This window comes from Cydia strobilella, chromosome 14, assembly GCF_947568885.1.
Source record: "Cydia strobilella chromosome 14, ilCydStro3.1, whole genome shotgun sequence".
Classification (NCBI taxonomy): domain Eukaryota; kingdom Metazoa; phylum Arthropoda; class Insecta; order Lepidoptera; family Tortricidae; genus Cydia; species Cydia strobilella.
The window spans coordinates 2001794-2023221 of NC_086054.1; the positions used below are offsets into that span (position 1 = coordinate 2001794).

Sequence of the window (21428 nt, forward strand, 5' to 3'; positions counted from 1 at the left end):
TCACATAGACATAGTATAGTAGTTATAGACATGAAACCGAGCGACCAGGGGTAAGAGAAAGACATGTATTGACAGGTTAATGTATGGCAGCGTAATCCTTTTTCTCTTTCACTCTTATAAATTTCGGTATTTCGCCATCGCCTCCTACCTATGCTGCCATAACCCGACCATGAAAAAAAAAACCCGGTCGGTGATAAGGACAAAGCATGGCACTATTTTCTCTTTCCTCTTATAGGAATCGCAATAAGATTATCTTTCTCTACCAAAGAGTGTCAGGCCCTTGAGTGGTCAGGACGTCAGCCGCGTAAAGTACGATTCCCAGCGAACGGGCGGATTCGCGCATTTCACATTTGTACGGCCGGCCGCAAGCCGGTCGGCTCCCGGACAGTCCGGACGGACTCCATCGCTTCTGCACACATAATGTATCAGGCACATTGAAAATGCGCTCCAGCGCGGCCCGCCTCCAGCCGGTCGGAGGGAATCGTACATATATAAGCTGAAGACGATTCCGACCTCGACCACCAGAGGGCGCGGTCACTTTTTCTTCTGTGTATGACATCTATTTCAGTTTATAATACTATCTCTTACATATTAAGTGTCTAAACGAAATCATATTGCCTGGGACCCAGGAATATGCATTGATAAAATTCTTCGCATTTATCCCTAACATCCTTTACGGTACATTTCAAAGTAGGTAATAGGTATCTAATGATTTGCAGTTCTACTCCAATCATAAGTTTCCTTCCAATATTTAAGAAACTATTCAACTGATTTGAATTCCAATACGTGCGTGTGTATCCTGTTGATGTTTCGATTGATCGCTGAAGTTTTGAAATCATACATAATACATACTTTGATTGCAAATTAAATAGAGGTCGTCTTTCTTTCCTTTTCAAATAATGGATGCTCCATTATGTTATGGGACTATGGGTCATAAACGTTTGGAGAAAGTTTTCCTGTGAACAAAACGATCTGGATAAACGCAAGATTATTCAACATTTTTCTCATTTACTTTAGTGAATCAAAAGAATGTATTTGGTAGATCATTAGGTACTTTGACACTGTTAAAACAAAACAAATTAATTATAAACTGAAATAGGCAACAAACACTAAAGAAAAAGTGACCAATTCTAAAAACACAAATCAAATTATTTTATAAAATAATTTGATTTGTTCTCTAGTAGGAAAACAAATAAATCCAATGGTCGTTTCATTAGCAGTATCCTGTTTCATTTTTGTGTGGTTTAATTTAATTAAATCCTACATTCTGTCGCCATTTATAATTAACCCAGACAAACAACTGAATTTACCGGGAATTATACACCTAAATGTACCGGTAAAACCGTGTTTGTTGTTGAAGCGTAAATTGATACGTTTTTACCAAACAGCTGCAATAGTTGTATTGGCATCTCAGAACATAAAACGTAAACTTAGTTTGTAGCGGTACCGTGATAATATTATTAAAAATATTATAGTTTCTGCCTTGTGGGCTCGCCTAGAACTAAAATTTGACCTTGACCATTTAAACCTCGTGCTTAAATACTTGCTCTTGGTATGATTGCTGCTCTCTTTATGCATGTTCTCTCTTGGTATATGATTAAGTTTTTCAGTAAAACTCACACATAATTTTAATCATAGCTATTGAATTGAATTGAAATTCTTTATTTCGAACTTGACGTCCATAGGGTTAGGTCATACAATAACTTAATCTAGAGTTAGTATTACAAGTAATTAGACAAAACAAACAGAACAAAACATTACATAACAGAACATTACATTTATAAGTTTCGCGGCGGAGCAGCAACAGGTGCGTGTAGCTGCATGTACCGCTTGACTAGGGGCGAGTCCCAACGCTGCGCCAGCGTACTTAGGATGCTGTTCGTGCTGTTTCGGCTGCGATTGAGGAGTGACGCGCATCGCTTCCTCATGATGGCATAAAAACAGTCTGTTTGAGCCACAGCAAACATCGCTGAGGCACTACAATACCGCGGCAACCTGAACAGCATCCTAAATGCATCATTGTATTGAACACGCAGAGCGCCGTACGCCCTCTGCGTAAAGTTAGCCCACAGACCGCACGTGTAGAAAGTTTGACAAAAAGCTTTGAACAATATTAACTTTACTTCTTTACTACCACGTGCAAACCTGCGGGCCAACATGTTACAGCGGACACACAGCGCTCGGCGCTCCCGCTCGATGTCCTCGACGTCAGACAGTGTGTCTGTGACCCAGTGGCCCAGGTACTTAAATTTATCCACTCTCTTTAACGGAGTTCCGCAAAGCTTAACCTCCTGCATTTGGTAACTTTTGTTGCCTGATTTAAATTGCAAGAGCTCGCTTTTAGACGCGTTGTACCTAAGCCCATGGGCCTCAGCATACGTTTCACAAATGCCTAACATTTTTATTAGACCCCCCATCGAGGGGCTCAGCAGCACCATGTCATCAGCATAGCTTAAGTTGTTGACACACATGTCCTCTATGTGACATCCTACACAAGCGCTGCTGAGCTCCTCGATGAGGCCATTTATATATAGATTGAACAATGTAGGAGAGCTCAATCCACCCTGTCTGACCCCGCACTGCATCACGTACTCCTCGGACAAGGCACCCGCCCACTTTACACAATTTTTTTGGTTACCATACCAATACTGAAAAAGAGAGATGACGTCACGGGGGACCGTCGTCTCCTTGAGTAATTTCTTCCACAATAGGTCGTAAGACACCATGTCAAACGCCTTCGACAAATCCAAAAAACAGGCAAATATCGGCGTCTCGCGTGACGTATAGTAATGGACGGTCTGCTTTAGACATAGGATTGCGCTTTCGGTCGATAGACCCGGCCTAAATCCGAATTGAGCATCATTTAGTTTAATATTTTGTCCTAAAATATCATCAAACAAACCGTCCAATACCTTAGCCACAACAGTGGCGAGCGATATAGGCCTGTAATTGGACATGTCAGAGGCGTCCCCGGTTTTATTTTTTATGACAGGCACAACTATTGTTTTCATAAGTTCTTCAGGTAGGTAACTGTGACTAATACATAAGTTATAGAACATTGATAAAACTACTGGTAAATGCACACCCGCATGCTTGAGATGCTCAATACTAAGGCCGTCATGTCCCGGTGATTTTCCCCTATGCATCTGACTAATTTTACTAGCGACTTGCTTGGCCGAAAATCTAACGAGCGGGGTACCGACTTCATCCTCAGTATCAAGCATCCCAAACGCTTGGCGTGTGGATCCATCTGTGAAGTGTCGCTGGAAAGCATTAGCGATGGCAGTGGGTTCCGAATAGTTGGCGACGCTCACAGGAAGGCCCGCCCTAGGATTCAATTTAGCGGTATTTTTCCAGAATTTTCCAAAGTTCCGATTCGAATAATTTTTAGCAATAATGTCCATTTTTATATCATGCTCATGCTTTTGACAGTACTTCAGCTTGTTTTTAAAAAGTTTTTTAGTTTCACTCATCTTACTGTAGACATAACCAGAAGTCGGTTTACCATACACTACCCACCATTGAAACCAAAACCGGGCCTCCCGGTGAGCCTCACCGACGTGTAAATTCCAGCCCGTTATGTACCTATTCTTTCCACGCTTAACATACTTATAAGATTCTTTCGCGGCAAATTTGAGTACAGATATAATGTTATTATACAAATCTCTTAACTTATTTTTATGATCGGTATTTGAACACATTTTATCTGCACAGGCAGAGAATTCAGTAGGAAAGTGAATAAACTTTAGTTTGTTCGTACAATAATTTGTATATTTTTCTACTTGTAACAAATCCCTTTCTCCCCATTGCACCCTATCAATCGAACACGATTGGTTAGTTTGAACTTTCGCCTTAATCATCTTAAAATCACATTCCAATAACAAAGGGTAGTGGTCGGACCAATATACGTTGTATAACACCGCCGCACTAACAACCGTGGAACGTGCAGCGCTTGTCACCACACAGTGATCAAGCCATCGTCTAGATCCGTGGGCATCACTGACAAAAGTGTAGGTATCACTCGGTAACATATCCATATCTACACATGACAGGTACTGTTCGGAGCAAAAACTTAAAAGTTCCCGTGAGAACGACTCACCCGGGTGCGCGTTGAAGTCCCCAAGCACGAAGACGGATTCCACATCGTTACTTTCCACAATCGATTGAATTTCACCTAAACATTCCGTAAATTCACTTACGTTATCCGCGCAGTCAGTCGGCATATATACCGACATAACGATCACAGACCGGTCATTGAGTACTACCTTGATAGCCACTAGCCTCACACTATTGCACTGAATGACAGCAACACACGGAAACAACGCCTGCCTCCACAGTAGCGCTACGCCGCCGCTATGCCAAACTTAAATTTATATCAATCGATTCGGAATAAAATCAAGGCAATCAAGAGCTTCTAGTTTTGGGTTCTCGGTTACAACGAATTTGAATTATTAGTTAGTCTAAAGGATTGGCTACATTGATGCTTATAAAACGCTGACGCACCGTTTACGCAGCAAGATGTTTAGGTAACAAAAACGCAATGCATAAAGGCGGGATTCCACCAGTTTTTGTACACAATATGCTTGTTCTGCTCAGTGCCGCATACTCAGCACACCGGTGAAATCCCGCCTTAAGACATGTCATGTTTTCAACCAAAAAGTACCACATTGTCGGTTGTCGATAAGGTTGATTTCAAATTGAAGCTATATGGAAATAGCGCCTTATTGACAACCGACAATAAGTACCTATATATTATTACTATTATAAGGCACTGCGTACAGTGCGTGCCTGCGGCGTTAAGTTCCGATGTGGTCTGCCCTTAGTATGGTAGCAAATTCTAGCAATGCGCAATTTAATGTGTCGGAGCGGGACTCACGTTTAATTGAATCCTTTGTTGCTGAATATAGAATCAGTGGGTACGCAGGACGGACTAATTTTTTTTATCATTTATCATATGTGTCTCGTTTGCACTTCCGTACTTGTCATGACAGAGCTCATAGCGATAATAGGTAAGACAGAATAACGTGGAATTAAATTTTCTAGGCTAATTACATACAGATCAATTATCAAAAATGGCGTCAAAAGTAACAAAATTCCAAGAGATAAGATCCCTAATCCTGGTATTTATGGTACCTCATTAACGCTATTGTAGCATCTACCTGGACATTGTTTAAATATTACGCACCCAATAATTAGGTACATTGTAATAACTCCTTACAGTTTCCTGTGAGTCAACAGTCAAGGATAGTCAGTGCTTGGTAGTTCGTTCAGGCAGTCAGACGCGTTAAAAAGGAATAATTTCAAATTTGGAATTCATTTTCCTTTCGGCCAGATTTATACTTTCAAGTTCTAGATAACTAGTGGTAGTTCAGCCAGTGAGACGCGTTCACAATTCAAATTTAGAATTTTCTTATCTGCCAGTTTTATATTTTAAGTGTCAGTAAATCATTCTTTTCAGCCAGCCGTTTTATACCTAACTTTTTTTCAGTGGCTATTAGGAGTGTTTTAGACTGTGTTTTGTGATGATGTTAAGATAAGTGAAGTGACAAGTGAGTGATGAGTCGAACATGGAAACAGCGGTTCTGTTGGGTGAGAGAAGGGAAGATCCACAAACTATGGGTTTGTTTTTTTAATGTTTTTTATTATTATTTTATTTGTATTTAAGGGGAAATTCAAACTAAAAATTATAGTGGTTTAAGTTAATTACCCAGACTTAATGTCAAATAACTTAAGAAAAATTGAGGGTTATACTTGGTTATACTTAAATCTAAGCGATACCGATATTACGAGTATGTTTTGTAATGAATTTGAGAGATAGAAGTAACTTAAACAAAGTTAAATCTTGCACAATTATTAAGTACGATCAACGTCAAAGATCTTGTACATATTTTGCTTTTACACAATTGAGTAGCGTGCACAAGTGCTAACTTGTAATTTGACGCTAACTGTTGATATTTTCAAATTTTCCGAATAGGGTATATAATTGACACATGTTGAATTTTATAACGAAATCTAGTTTAATAGATAGAAAATGAGCAATTTATCACAGTAAATTGGAAACTCTAAAAATATATGGGAATAATAAAAAAATACAAGACCTCAGTTTCGAAAAAAAACTTTTTTTTAAACTTTCAAATAGGAAATAAATAACGGTACCATTCGATTCCTTACATTTTATTAAAAAAATATTGTATAGCGACAATATACATAAACGCAACATTTCACCGACAAAATCGCAATTTCCTTGTTTTCCATACATCGAAACGTCTTCTAAGTGACACAGTGACGTCACGATGTGTTGCCATTTTGTTAGAGCGTTTCGTCATTAAAGTGCCAGACTTTGACCATCATTTGTGCCTTTTGTATTGCTTTAAGACAATGGGTCCCATACAGACATTTGATCCTCAAAACACACCTGATCGACTGATACCATTAAAAAAATGTCAACTACCCAATTGTACTAGGTATTGCTCTTTTTACAATTCGGACAGGAATATCACCTTTAAAATTCATACGTAAAGTCCCCTGCAATAATATGTTACTCTCCGAAAAATATGTGAAACGCTCTTATGGCTCTACAAGTAAGATCGTGTCAGATATTTTTGCGGCCTTCTTTGTTTAACTATTATTGCAGGTGACTTTACTGAATGAAAATGTCCATCTAGGCACAGGGCGGACACGCTATACAACAAAAATCACTTGCGTTTCTATGTATGCACGTCTGCACACGCGGCATGCATCATAGTGTAAGTTGCTTAAAAATAGTACTGAGCGGCCGGCAAACGGCCGTCAATCTGCTGTCGCGGGGCGAGGTAATTAGAGTCGGAGCGGGGCGGTGCGTGGCCGTTCTGTATGATAATACTATTACTTTACACTCAAACATACATGTTAACATAATTCTAAGCCATTTAGTCTTCGACTAACAGCGAGTGAGGGATAATGTATCAAGGGTAAATACACTGCAACATTATGCTGAGGCAAGCTCATATTTAACACGCATGAATGTTTCTCTCTGATATGTGCAACAGCAGCAGAAGGAGATCTCCAGGAGAATCCAGCTGGGTTGGACGGCATTTAATAAATTAGCGGACATCCTGAAACCTGTTAACATTCCACGATGCCTGAAAACTCGCCTCTTCGACCAATGTGTCCTGCCCACCATGACATACGGTGCCGAGACATGGACGCTCACTAAGGTGGCTGTGCATAAAATCCGCGTAGCACAGAGAGCCATGGAGCGCGCCATGCTCGGTATCAAGCTTCAAGATCGAGTAAGGAATGTCGAGATCCGTCGACGCACCAAGGTGCAAGACGTTGGTTTCGCCATTACCAAACTAAAATGGAGTTGGGCGGGACATGTTGCTAGGCAGAGTGATGGCAGGTGGACTAAAATGTTAACGGAATGGTGGCCGCTTTCGAATGAAAGAAGCCCCTGGCGTCCATCGGCTCGTTGGGTGGACGACATCCGGAAGATTGCGGGTCACTTCTGGATGAGATTAGCTCAGGACCGGGACAAGTGGCGTACTGGAAGAGAGGCCTATGCTCAGCAGTGGGCGATAAAGGGCTGATATGATGATGATGATGTGCAACTCAATTTCTTAGTTTTGTAAGTCTATCTGTAAAAATGTACTATATATTCGCTATATCTGTTAACTTTGCCATTTCATGTGATGTTGAATAAAAATATTCTATGTCTATGTCTACTTATTCTGTGATCTAAGTAAGTTTATACAATACATTGAATCAAGCTGGGATTATATCCAGTAAACTAGGTACAGAGCAATACTAGGAAATTTGGCTTACTGTAAAACCGTTATTTTATATATATTTTTTCCTTATTACGCACTTCGTCATGCCTACATCTACCTATAAATATACAATTCCTGGAACCCCAATATAGGTATTTACATCAAATTAAATGGAAGCATATTTTCGTTTAGCTTTTTAAAAGTAATTCGAACATGCGTACGAACTACCTATAGTGTAAGTATTTGTGGTATTTTTTATAAAAATTGAACTATTGAATTTTATGAAAATTTCAACTGTCTAGCTATCACGGTTCATGAGATACAGCCTGGTGACAGACGGACAAACAGACGGACAGCGGAGTCTTAGTAATAGGGTCCCGTTTTTACGCCACTTACGCCATTATTAACGATGCTCCGATATAAATACAATGCCGCGCGACGCTGTGCGGCGTAAGCGCCATCGACAATAAGGTCCCTTTTTATAGAAAATGCCTCATTTCATCTTAGGTTTTTAGGGTAAAACGGGACTCCGCTGTCCGTCCGTTTGTCCGTCTGTCATCAGGCTGTATCTCATGAACCGTGACAGCTGGACAGTTATTTTCAAAGATTATGTACTTATTTCTGTTGCCGCTATAACAACAAATACTAAAAACAGAATTAAATAAATATTTAAGTGGGGCTCCCATGCAACAAACGTGACTTTTTGCCGTTTTTGCGTAATGGTACGGAACCCTTCGTGCGCGATTCCGACACGCACTTGGTCGGTTTTTTTCTTTGTACATTGTACTACACGGTACACCTAGTGTTATTATTACTACATCCATATCGATACTAATATTATAAATGCGAAAGTCTGTCTGTCTGTCTGTCTGTGTGTTCCCTCTTCACGCTTAAACCGCTGAATCAATTTAGATGAAATTTGGCATAGAGATAGGTTGAGTCCCTGAGAAGGACATAGGATAGTTTTTATCCCGAAAATCATCCCTTAAGAAAAGTAAAAAGCGGGGTGGAATTGAGATAATTAATGAAGTGTCTGCTAATTTGTGTGCATAATATGTTCAAATTGAATAATTGCTATAAGACTTTCTCCAGGCGCTCTTCTTACTCTTGCTGGGGTTACTAAGTCCACGCAGACGAAGTCGCGGGCAAAAGCTAGTAATATTATAAATGCGAAAGTCTGTCTGTCTGTCTGTGTGTTCCCTCTTCACGCTTAAACCGCTGAATCAATTTAGATGAAATTTGGCATAGAGATAGGTTGAGTCCCTGAGAAGGACATAGGATAGTTTTTATCCCGAAAATCATCCCTTAAGAAAGTAAAAACGCGGGGTGGAATTGAGATAATTAATGAAGTGTCTGCTAATTTGTGTGCATAATATGCTCAAATTGAATAATTGCTATAAGACTTTCTCTAGGCGCTATTCTTACTCTTGCTGGGGTTACTAGCTTAAACCGCTGAATCGATTTAGATGAAATTTGGCATAGAGATAGGTTGAGTCCCTGAGAAGGACATAGGATAGTTTTTATCCCGAAAACCATCCCTTAAGAAAGTAAAAAGCGGGATGGAATTGAGATAATTAATGAAGTGTCCGCTAATTTGTGTGCATAATATGCTCAAATTGAATAATTGCTATAAGACTTTCTCCAGGCGCTATTCTTACTCTTGCTGGGGTTACTAAGTCCACGCAGACGAAGTCGCGGGCAAAAGCTAGTATATTATAAGTATGTATTAAAATAGAATTACTCTGTATTGTGTGATTCACTCATAAATTGACATCGTTTAAAGGAAACACTAACTTCAGTTACCAAACGTCATATCTAACACGAATAAGCTATAAATTAAAGCCTTTTATGATTCAAACTTTATATTACTGAAAGGAAATAAACGGCTCAAGAGTGAAAGTGTCGTATGTAATAATTTATTGACTGTTAATATGACTTTTATTATTGAAGTGGAAATACGAGTTGTTGATATGTTTATCTGTTTCCGCTTGTGCTAATTGTTTCGTTTGTTTATTATGTATTATTGAAACATGGCATTTTCTTAGAAACTCGATATCATATGTACAGTCAAATGGCGTTATTCGTGAACGCGTTGCTGGCCTGAATTAGTTATGAATCGTTTGTCTTTATCTGTCATTTTGTGAATTATATATTTGTAAGAAAGGGATAAAACGTAATTTAACTAAATCAGGCCCGTAGTTTTGTGAATAAGGGGGAAAGAATTTAATGACACATCTCACATAAACGAAAAATGATTACGAGAGCACTTTGTAGTAAAACCCCTTTGACTTAGTTTCCATTTTCCCCGCCAGGCGGAGCTAGTGGCAGCAGTGCGGCGGCGCGGGCGCGGCGACGGCAGCGACGACGACGAAGACCTAGGGCTCCCGCGCAGCCCGCCCGCCTCCCCGCCCACCGACAAGGCTGACAAGGTAAAATAGACTTTAATTTTTAACAGATAAGACTCAAAACATTCAGCAGCGGTAACGTATATTTACTAAACTTACTATCAAACTTTTCACGTGATTTTAACAAACTATTTTATGCAACCGACCGGTCAGTGGTTATGTTGTTGTCAGTAGTCAAATACCTCTACAAAAATGTAAAGTTAAGAGCAAGCTAGTGAAGGTACGCCCAGCGACATCTAACGCAGAACTTTCGAATTACTTGCAAAAGTTGCAAACCACGCGAAGTGCGTGTTCCATTTGTCTAGGAATCGTTTACCCAAGCTACCCGTAGATGGCGCTACAAGTAGAACTTGGAAATGGGGTTGTTGACTGTAGGTATACATCCATACTAATATTATAAATGCGAAAGTCTGTCTGTCTGCGTGTTACCTCTTAACGCCCCGCTCTTTTCGGGGGTTAAAAAACATAAACCGTAGTTATTTTTGACACAATATCAATTTAATAAATCAGAAAGAACTATAATGTGTAGGTGTAGCTTGACCGTGACGTCATATTGTGTGCGTTTCATACCTCATAGTTACTTGAGTCGCTTAACTTCAAACTCGGGTAAGAAAACGGGAAACTCGGGTTGGTATTAAGGTGGTATTAAGTAATAATAGATTGTGTCACAAGGGAGCAAAATGACATATTTACGGCGAGGGCGTACATTGAATCCTAAACGAAGCGAAGGATTCTAAAGTAGAATCCTGAGCGTAGTGAGGGATTCAAGTGTGTTACGCCCAAGATGGAAATAATTTTTCACATCACCAATTCGAAAAAGGGGTTTTTCTTCCCTGCTAGGAGGGATCAAAGTGGCACTTTTCTTCCCTGCTAGGAGGGATCAAAGTAACACTTTTCTGTTCTAGGACCCTATTTTTACATTTTTGTGCACATTATTTTTTTAGCTTATATAATACTTTTAAACATCATAATTACGACACATACTGCTTTTCACATCACCTATGAGAGATAATTATGATGTTTAAAAATATTATTTAAGCAAAAAAAGAATGTGCACAAAAATGTAAAAATAGGGTCCTAGAACAGAAAAGTGTTACTTTGATCCCTTCTAGCAGGGAAGAAAAGTGACACTTTGATCCCTCCTAGCAGGGAAGAAAAACCCCTATTTCCAATTGGTGACGTGAAAAGGTAATAGGGTTATTTGCTGAGAGGGTAGAATGGATTTACTCGAGTTTGAAGTTAAGCGACACATCGTTTTGACAGTTCGAAAAAAGATGCTGATTTGACTTTTCAATCAACTACCCTATTGAGCCATTTCCATATTATTTTTCTTTCTATATTATCAAACAACAGTCTGTTATGATTACGACCAAAGTACGCATTAAAATGATAACAATTATATAGATAGTAATTTGCATAGATAAAGCGATATTAAATAGGACGTGATAAGTATATCATAATCCGTTATTAAATGTATTTTCGAGTGCATACTGATTAGAAGACTTTAATTACATATAGTATGTTTGCCTGATATGAATTTGATAAATAAGATTAAGTACTTCTAATCGCAAAATGATGTCTGTTTTGCCTTATGATTGTTTATTTTTAAAAATAATAAAATGTATCCATTAAGTAAAATGAGCTAACAACGTTTTAAGGCACTTTCCCTCCAGGGCCCATACATTTTTTCCACACTGTATAAGAGAAGTAGAAGATACAATAAATTATTTTGGTTTTATGCAAAAACGCGCGACAAGCCTCAATTATCAATTGTGGTGTTTTCTATAAAAAGGGACCTTATTGTCGATGGCGCTTACGCCATTATTAACGATCCTCTGATATAAATACAATGCCGCGCGACGCTGTGCGGCGTAAGCGCCATCGACAATATGGTCCCTTTTCATAGAAAATGCCCCAATTAACATTTGTAAGAAAGGAATATAACATAAATTAACTAATTTAGCCTTGTAATATAGTTTTATAAATAAGGTTTATCTGTAGTAAAATTGGAAGGAGATTCATTATTTCGGTACATAATCCTAGCTTATCCGGATTATAATCTGTCGAATACTTAATTGGGAACGTGGCTAAACTTAATCTGCAACTGCTACTAATAAATATCTTTTTATTACCTATTTTTATTATATTCGGAAGCTATGAAATTAATGTTTTAGTTATGATTGATTCTTCTCCATTTTGTGTTTCATAGTGTCACAAAGTAAAAAAACGAGTAAAGTAAGAGTAAAAATTCGAGTTGGAGGTTACTTTGGGAATAAATTGTATCGAGCGAAGTGTTATGAATCGTGTATCGACCGCTATGATATGAAAGATAATATAATCAAGAATTACATATATCCTTCCCACGTCTAAAAATTTCAACGTTTCTTCGAAAAATAGGAAGAACCATGGGGTATTTTTGCACATCTGCCTCAGGGAACGGCCTTAAATACACGCTATCAAAACAAGTTATATGTATAACTTCATATAATAACGAATTCTCTTTGTTGCACAACTTCAAAATATACTACGGGCAAAAAATAATACTTAAATAAAGAGAGGTAAAAGGGCGATCTCAGGAACAAATATTTGCGATAAATACACAAATAAATGGCCGTACCAGAAATCGAATCCGGGACCTACTGCTTTCTAGGCAGTCCACTAGCCACTACCCAATTGGGCAGTTAAACACGTTTAAAAATACCATACATAAAAAAAGGTCGAATAAGCTATTACGGTGCGGTTCGTACTCGTCGGGCCCAGAACGCTCCCACTGCTAGAGCTCTGACACTTTTAACGACTTCTTTAACATTTATTTATTGAAAACACATTTACAGGACATTACAGTATAACACTAATGCGCTATGAAAGTTAATTACATTTAAATTACAACTAGTACTATGGTATATTTACAACACTAAATTACTACAGCACCTATCATCCATCCTCTCACAAAACCTCAGACATTCACTGCACACAGCCGTCCATCGCCACGCAAACATATCGCTGACATGACATGATATTACGATAGTATCGGTGTCTTTACTAGGAAATTTTTAAATTTTATTAATGCGTATTTGACGAGTGAATAATGACATTTTTGTATGTGTTTAAGTTTAAGTTTGACATTCTTTCCTCTGTTTCTTTTAATTTATGTGTGATGTCTGTTAATTTGACCGGAACTTATTTGATCGTTTTTGTTTTGTTTTAATGTTTTATTTTATATTATAGCATATGTTTACTTCTGATTGTTTTGTATCTAATATCTCTACCGCATAAGCGTTTTGGCATCTTAGCTGTAAGTTTGTGCATGTGACTAAATAAATAAAGAAAATAAAGAAATATTAATATGGGTTTTTTTTCCTTTATTGGGGAAAAAAACAAATACAGGCCAAAGGGATTCACAGGCAAAATTACAAAAGTACATATAGCCTACATCCTAAGACAATTCCCACTAGGTCAGACAGCAGTTTTAGGACGGCATTGTGATCGGAACTAAATACAAAGACATACTTTATTATTTATCGTATGGCAATTATATTTTACACTGTTCATTTATTAGCTAGCTTATAATCTAAATCTACAATTGTCCAAGTAGGTGATGGCTGCACTCGTTACGGTTTTAAAATCTTCCACTGGGCCATCGTACTTTGTCAGTGGGCACTCCAAGACGATATGCCGAACAGTTTGCTTTGGGCATCCGCATTCGCAGCACTCCTGACCATACTATGCTTACACTGAAACTTAACAATAACGTCATTTAATATATGAGCACATACTTATGTTTATCAACATCTATCGGTTATTGTATAAGTACCTACAATATTTCCTAAAATGTGCCATTTTCAACCAAAAGGGTACTTATTGTCGGTTGTCAATAAGGCGCTATTTCCATATAGCTTCAATTCGAAATCAACCTTATCGACAAGCGACAATGTGGTACCTTTTAGTTGAAAACGTCACAAATAACAAGACTATTAGGTAGTTATAGAGGAGTGGGACATCCTGATACAGGTACATTGACCTAAAAGGAAGTCCCAACCACTGATGGCGATTTGTAGATTAAGCTTAATAAGGAAATAAAACAATTTTTCATTTTCATTTCATTTTCATTGTATTCAATACTGTTGCTGACTGTACATAAGGTACTATAAAGTTATCAGCCTTATGTACTGTATAAACATGGGAGAAGACATGAAGACAATGCTTATTGTAACGACGACCTCGCTGCACTTTCACCGTTGCATCCGCGCGTTTCATGCACCGCGGCTATATGTGGACTGGAAGTGCCATAAAATATAATTTGAATCAGATTGCTTAAAAAAATGTGGTATTTTCTATAAAAGGGACCTTATTGTCGATGGCGCTTACGCCATTATTAACGATGCTCCGATATAAATACAACGCTGCGCGACGCTGTGCGGCGTAAGAGCCATTGACAATAAGGTCCCTTGTCATAGAAAATGCCCCAAATATTATTTAAACCCTTTAGGTACAGACAGAGCTAGACTTTTTTGAGTCCTTTCCACTCAGGATCTAACGCTATTTTGAGCCTATGATAAGAAAATATCCTACATAGAAACACATACACAGACATACAATACAAAACATACATACAAAGACACATAAACACACACACCACATACAAAGACACATTTGACATAGAAAGAGACCTTAAAAGATCCCAGATGTCAAAAGAGACAACCCAAAACAGACTAGCTTGGCGCAGAAGAGTGAGGAGGCCCGACCCCAAATAAAGGAAACAGGGAAAGAAGGAAAATAACCAATTTTTTCTCATTTAGCTTAGATTTTAATTTATTTATATGTCCGTGACACAATATTTAAGTATTTATATAGTATATATATATCGTTGTCTGAGTACCCATAACACAAGCCATCTTGGGCTTACCGTGGGACTTAGTCAATCTGTGTAAGAATGTCCTATAAAATTTATTTATTATTTATTTATAATAAAATTTCGATATAAAAATATGGCAAGATATGTTTGTTTGGCTGTAATTTAGAAACTAGGCTTTCATGCGGTTTTCACCTATGAAAAGAGTGATTCTTGAGGATGGTTTAGGTGCATAATTTATTAAGGTTTTTCGTAAATTGGTTAAGCTACCCGTGCGCAGCCGGGGCGCGTCGCTAGTAAATAGTGAAATAGAAACGACAATCATACCCAGAACCAGATGTGAAGAGTATTGTAAAATTTTATAAACTGCGCTCATACAATGAGGGTCGCTTTCAGTAAATCTTGCGCTTGGTAATCGATGCAACTGCACTTTGGCAGTGCAACCAGCCGACCGTTGTTCAACGGTACCGTGTGTCTGCCACACATATCAGGTTTATATAAAACTCATGTCCAACCCTAACATAAACTGTCCTCGTAAGGCCCAATGTGCATTACAATGTACACTCTGTTTCAATCTAATAGAACCTTACACTAACTGAATTAAGTAGCATTTCTTTTGTTTCAATGTTTTCTAAAACAAACGAAGGTCACCCTAATCTTCTATACAACAAGGTTCAAATTAAAAATAAGGAAACTTTGTATGGTGGGCCTTACGAGGCTATGGCTTACTTATGCAGCGTACTACGTAGGCGAACAACACGTGAACACCGCAAAGCGATGCGGCGCGAGGTGAATCAATCCTTTGATACCTATAGAAGTGTTCTACGTGGGCGATCTCGTTGCGAACGCGTACGCCTTGGGCCCGCCGCGCCGCGCCGCGCCGCTTCGCGTTCGCGAGTTGTTCGCTTACGTAAGACGCTGCGTTACATACCGGGTGTGACCTGTAACACGAGCAAATAATTAAAACATAGATTGTACTCAAACGGTGACACTTTTGTTCATAAACTTAAAAAACCGGCCAAGTGCGAGTCGGACTCGCGCACTAAGGGTTCCGTACCATTACGCCAAAAACGGCAAGAAATCACGTTTGTTGTATGGGAGCCCCACTTAAATATTTATTATATTCTGTTTTTAGTATTAGTTGTTATAGCGGCAACAGAAATAAGTACATCATCTGTGAAAATTTCAACTGTCTAGCTATCACGGTCCATGAGATAAATCCTGGTGACAGACGGACAACGGACAGACACATGCAGACAGCAGACAGACAGCGGAGTCATAGTAATAGGGTCCCGTTTTTACCCTTTGAGTAAGTTGCGGTTACAGTGAAACTTATTTTGTTTTACTTATAAAACGTGAAACAAAGGAAAATCAACTCTATCTTCCAAAAATGTTGGTTTAAATTTCAATGACTTAAACTGAGTATGGTGGGCAGGACGGGGCTAGAATCTAAAAGGCCTGTCTCTCGTAATAATACCTAATGACATACGCCCTTATACCAAGGGCCTGACACTCTTTGATAGAGAAAGATAGTCTTATTGCGATTCCTATAAGAGGAAAGAGAAAATAGTGCCATGCTCTGTCCTTATCACCGACCGGGTGGCATAGGTAGGAAGCGATGGCGAAATACCGAAATTTATAAGAGTGAAAGAGAATCCTATGCTGCCCAAATTTTATATGAATATTCTTTCTCTTACCCCCGGTCGCTCGGTGGCGCGTCTATAACTACTTGTATATACTATGTCTATGCCTTATACCTAAGCCGTGACACGAATGACCCTGTCCACTGTCAGGGCCGCATTAAATATTAACGACATGCATATTTTATGAATTGTATGGCTTCTACGACAGACACATACGTTTAGTTATAAGTAGTGTCCTGTGTTTGTATTGATTGTGTAGCTTGGTGACTCATTTGTTCTTAGTGAGAATATATCCTATTATGTATGACGCTAAATCAGTAGGTAATGCACGTATATATAATTATACTCTGGCAAACTTTTGTCAGTAGAAAAAGGCGCGAAATTAAAATTTTCCATGGGATTGAAAGCGCTTACTAAACTATAGATAGTTTCATACACAGATTCTAATGGGGAGTTTTTTAAAGTATTTCTAGATCTTTTCCCTAAAAATAAAATTATACATATATTTAAATAATTATTTGTATCTCCTTCTGGATTTCACGGGCCTATAAATCCCTGTCTTTTGATAGGCTTGCGTGGGGATATAGATCCAACACGTAGAGGCCCCTTGGAGAGCTTTAATGTCATGTAGAACGCCTGCTGGAACCCGTTCACAGGCGCAACAATAGACACCCATGAACCAGTCGCAGCAGGCATTGGGACTATTGCAGAAAAAGTGAACAGTTTACCGGTCTATGGATTGAAGTTTGGGTGGACAATGAGACTGGGCTATTATAAAGAACTCCGGACACCTGCCATAACAATGTTAATACACGTTATCGAGGCAGGTGGTGACTTGCCGCTGACTAGATGGGCCCCTGAAACTGCCGTCGTGAAGACGACCAGGAGCAACACCGGTGTGAGCGGCTCAGGGGTGTCGAGAGGTGTGCGCCGCTTTCTACCCAGTGGCTGTTAGCAGCCACTGTGCCAACTCGCGTCTTATGCATCTTTCACTTCCACCCCTGGAGCATATAGCTCTTACGACTCCCCTCTGGACGGCCAATGAAGGCAAGCCAGAGCAGAGAGTCCTGCGGGTCCCCTTGGGGTCCACTCCGACCGACGAAGACACGCCGGAGACGAAGACGCTGACCGACTCTCTGGGGCACTCGGGTCCGTGGGGTCGTCACTCCCCAACAGCTCGCCACAAGCTGCCCTGCGGGCAAAATAATTATTGATTATTACGATTAAATCATACATACTCATAATTTTATTTAACCTTACATGTCGTTTCAAATCAGTAGGTAGGTATCAGTAATCAGTACCACCCACTCACCTTAAATATTTTTTAAAGTTGCAATGAAATACATAAGTCTCAACCAGTCAATTATAAAATAAATTCGAATTTTCAAAATCTTCCATCATCATCCAAGATCGGATCTTAACGAATGCAAATCTCATCCGATTAGTAATAAAAACTGGCTAAGTGCGAGTCTGACTCGCGCACGAAGGGTTCCGTACCATTACGGAAAAAAACAGCAAAAAAAATCACGTTTGTTGTATGGGAGCCCCATTTAAATATGTATATTATTCTGTTTTTAGTATTTGTTGTTATAGCGGCAATAGGGTCCCGTTTTTACCTTTTGGGTATGGAACCCTAAAAATTAGCAAGTCTTGTCACTAGAAAAAAGCGCCAAATTTAAAAATAGAATAGAAAATTTGAATTTCGCGCCTTTTCTACTGACAAGATTAGCTTGATCAACTATATCTATACTATCACCATATAAGTAGATAAGTACGCTATATCGCCTACGTCGTTCCCTATTAAGGCTTCCATACACTGCCATTCATACCGGCCAGTCTTCGTTCGGCTTTAGCTCCGCTCGCGCGTTAGAAAAAAAAATTACGCGCGCTTTCAAACGGTACCTACAAATATTTAAAATTGGAACTTGTGATTTTTACAGACGTTTTTGTGAGTTTAAAAAGTTAAGGACTTTAGTGTTGTGCTAGTGATGTGACGGACCATTTCAGAAATATTTTTACGGTTTTTATTTTTTAATTATATTTTTTAGGATAAAGTTTTAACTTTTACGTTATAAAATTATTGTATCGTATATAATAGATTATTTTGAAAAAGAAATCTTCGAAGGTAGTGTACCTTCTGCACACAAAAAATATACACCTACATAACAGTTAGCTATGTTTCCCAAAAAAATTATAACAACGTTTACACAACTTTTGAAATTTTGCACTAAAACGTTAAGTTTAGAACTCACACCCTTTTTAAATTTCGAACACACAGAGCCGTTTCAACATGCGTGCGCGAAATGTACAATGTACACTTCACAGAACTACGAAAAAAGTGACAAAGAAAGTTATTGCTAATGTTTCCTCGTGTGGATAGTGTTTGATAACGTCAGTGTTTAAAATAACTTGCTGTGAATTGAAGATAGTAATTATTAAGGTTTTTAAGTTTTGTAATTAATGTGTTTTACATTAGTTCGTTAATTTGATTATGATCGTTTGGACGTCATTATTTAGCTGTGATTGCATATTAGATATGTCAGTACACTCGTTAATTAACATAAGAATGCATTTTCTCAATGTTAATCATAGTGTATTAATAAAATTTTACAAAGGTTTATTGTGAAATAAAACGACGGCTTTGTTTTGTTGTATACCATCATAGAGTGAAATTAATGATTTTGAATTTTACTTGTAAATAACACACAGAATTTTGATATAAACTTTACAAATTTTATAATATTAACGCTTTACTTGCGCTTGAAAAAACGAGAATCCTCTTAAAGTTAATAAAAGGGGTAAAATCCGAGTAAAGCTATCTGATTTTCTTCAACAATAACAGTCTGACCTACGACACATGAACTCACAAGTTTCAAATACCAGAAAAAATACAAATAAAACTTCCTTCTTACTTTCTTCCCACATGCTACCGCTAAACGAAGATATCACTTTTCTAAACAGTTACCGTAATTCTAGCGGTTGGAAAATCGCAAAAACGTGAGACCCGCACCGATTTATAGAAAACATCGATAATTGAATAATTCCAGGGACAATTGTTTACATCACTGCTTTTACTATTGATTTACTGTTCTTTTGACCTGACATGTGTTCGTTTTATCGATTGTGTGGGGAACTATAATAGATTGTTTTCTAATTGGTTATCTTTGTACTATGTATATTAAAACCATATACTCAGGTCTACAGCCACCTATAGCTGTAAAAAAATCAAACTTCCAAATTAATGTAAATAAAAGATGCCGCAAAAAACGTATATTTTAACACTTAAGGGAATCAAAATTTATAGTATACTTTATACTACCCGTTGACCTAGAACTATGAAATTTGGCAAGTAATACTGTCTTACACTACAGGTACAGGACAAAATCTGAAAACCATAAATTTGAAAAAAAAAATAGTTTTATTTGTACGGAACCCGCGGTGGGCGAGTCCGACTCGCACTTGGCCGGTTTTTTATTGTTATAAAGATTATGTACCTAGATTATGTACCATTAGTCACAAATTAGACGATAGGAGAAACGGAGGTGGAGTCCGTCAAAGTCTAAGCTAACTTTCAAAATTCTCCTAGGATACACCCGTTATATGTTAATGTGATCTAATATGGGCCTGGTAGGAACTAACAATGAACGGAATGAAATATTTTACAGTAGAAAGTATCCCCTATAGGATTGGATAACAGTAACACGACTGATTAGGGATGTCAGATGTGTGAAAGTGATTTTGTTTTTAGGCTTCCGTACCTGACGGACGCCATCTGAACACTATATGTACTTCACTATTATCCAAACAAACTTAGTATATAAAACCAATGCATTTTAAACATATATAAATAGGTACTAGCTTCTGCTCGTGACTTTGTCTGCGTGGGATGATGAAGATGATAATTGATGAAAACCATCTTATGCGTGTCCTTTCCCGGGGCCTCAAACATTAGTAGGAATTTACTAAAATTAGGCTTAATTAGTAAAATAAACCAAAATTTTTCATTCAAGCAACTCAAAATACAAACTTTTTACAAAAACCGACATATAATATAATACATATAATAATATATATAATATACATATACATATAATATACATATAATATAATCCCAGCACACTACAGCCCTATTTATTTTTCTCTCGTGTCAGCGAGTCTAGCCGCATTTCATTAGGTTCACTGCCGAAGCCTCACTAGTGTCAAATTGGTTTATATTGTAATCTCCTTACGCCGGTACTATAAACATTCAACGTGGGAGCAGAGGCGGAAACGTGCGAAATACTTAATAAGATAGGTGTGAAGCACGGCTCTTTTACTTTTTTCTAGTCAATGTTTATAAACTATAATTGATGTAATTTGTTTCCGTATTTGTGTCTGCAACTCTGCATCACCAAACCCTTTTTATATCTCGTTTATAATTGAATTGTGCCGTTTTCAACCAAAAGTGTACTTATTGTCGCTTGTCAATACGGCGCTATTTCCTTAAAGCTTCAATTTGAAATCAACCTTATTGACAACCGACAATGTGGTACCTTTTAGTTGAAAACGTCACAATTAATTGATACAGTCGCCATGCACTTATAAACGGCTCATGTTACATGGGAAAAGTATCGATATAGGACCTCCCTACCTGTCATTTAATTTCACTCTCAAAATCCGATGTCTGTTAATCTCACTCTTAAATTGCTCTTTGTCTAAGAATCTAATTTCAATTTTATTTCTTGGAATATTTTGAAAAACGTTGATAACAGTTTTTTTCGAAAGCTTGTACTAACTACTG

At 38.1% G+C, this 21428-nt stretch overlaps 1 protein-coding gene across 1 annotated transcript in view; it reads left to right on the plus strand.

Moving 5' to 3' along the window:
* The window catches only part of LOC134747017 (uncharacterized), a 242926-nt gene that overhangs the window by 197655 nt on the left and 23843 nt on the right, over nt 1–21428 (plus strand). The window contains exon 6 of the mRNA XM_063681560.1: nt 10061–10177. Within this exon, the coding sequence (XP_063537630.1) occupies nt 10061–10177 (117 nt within the window). The remainder of the gene's footprint in view (nt 1–10060; nt 10178–21428) is intronic.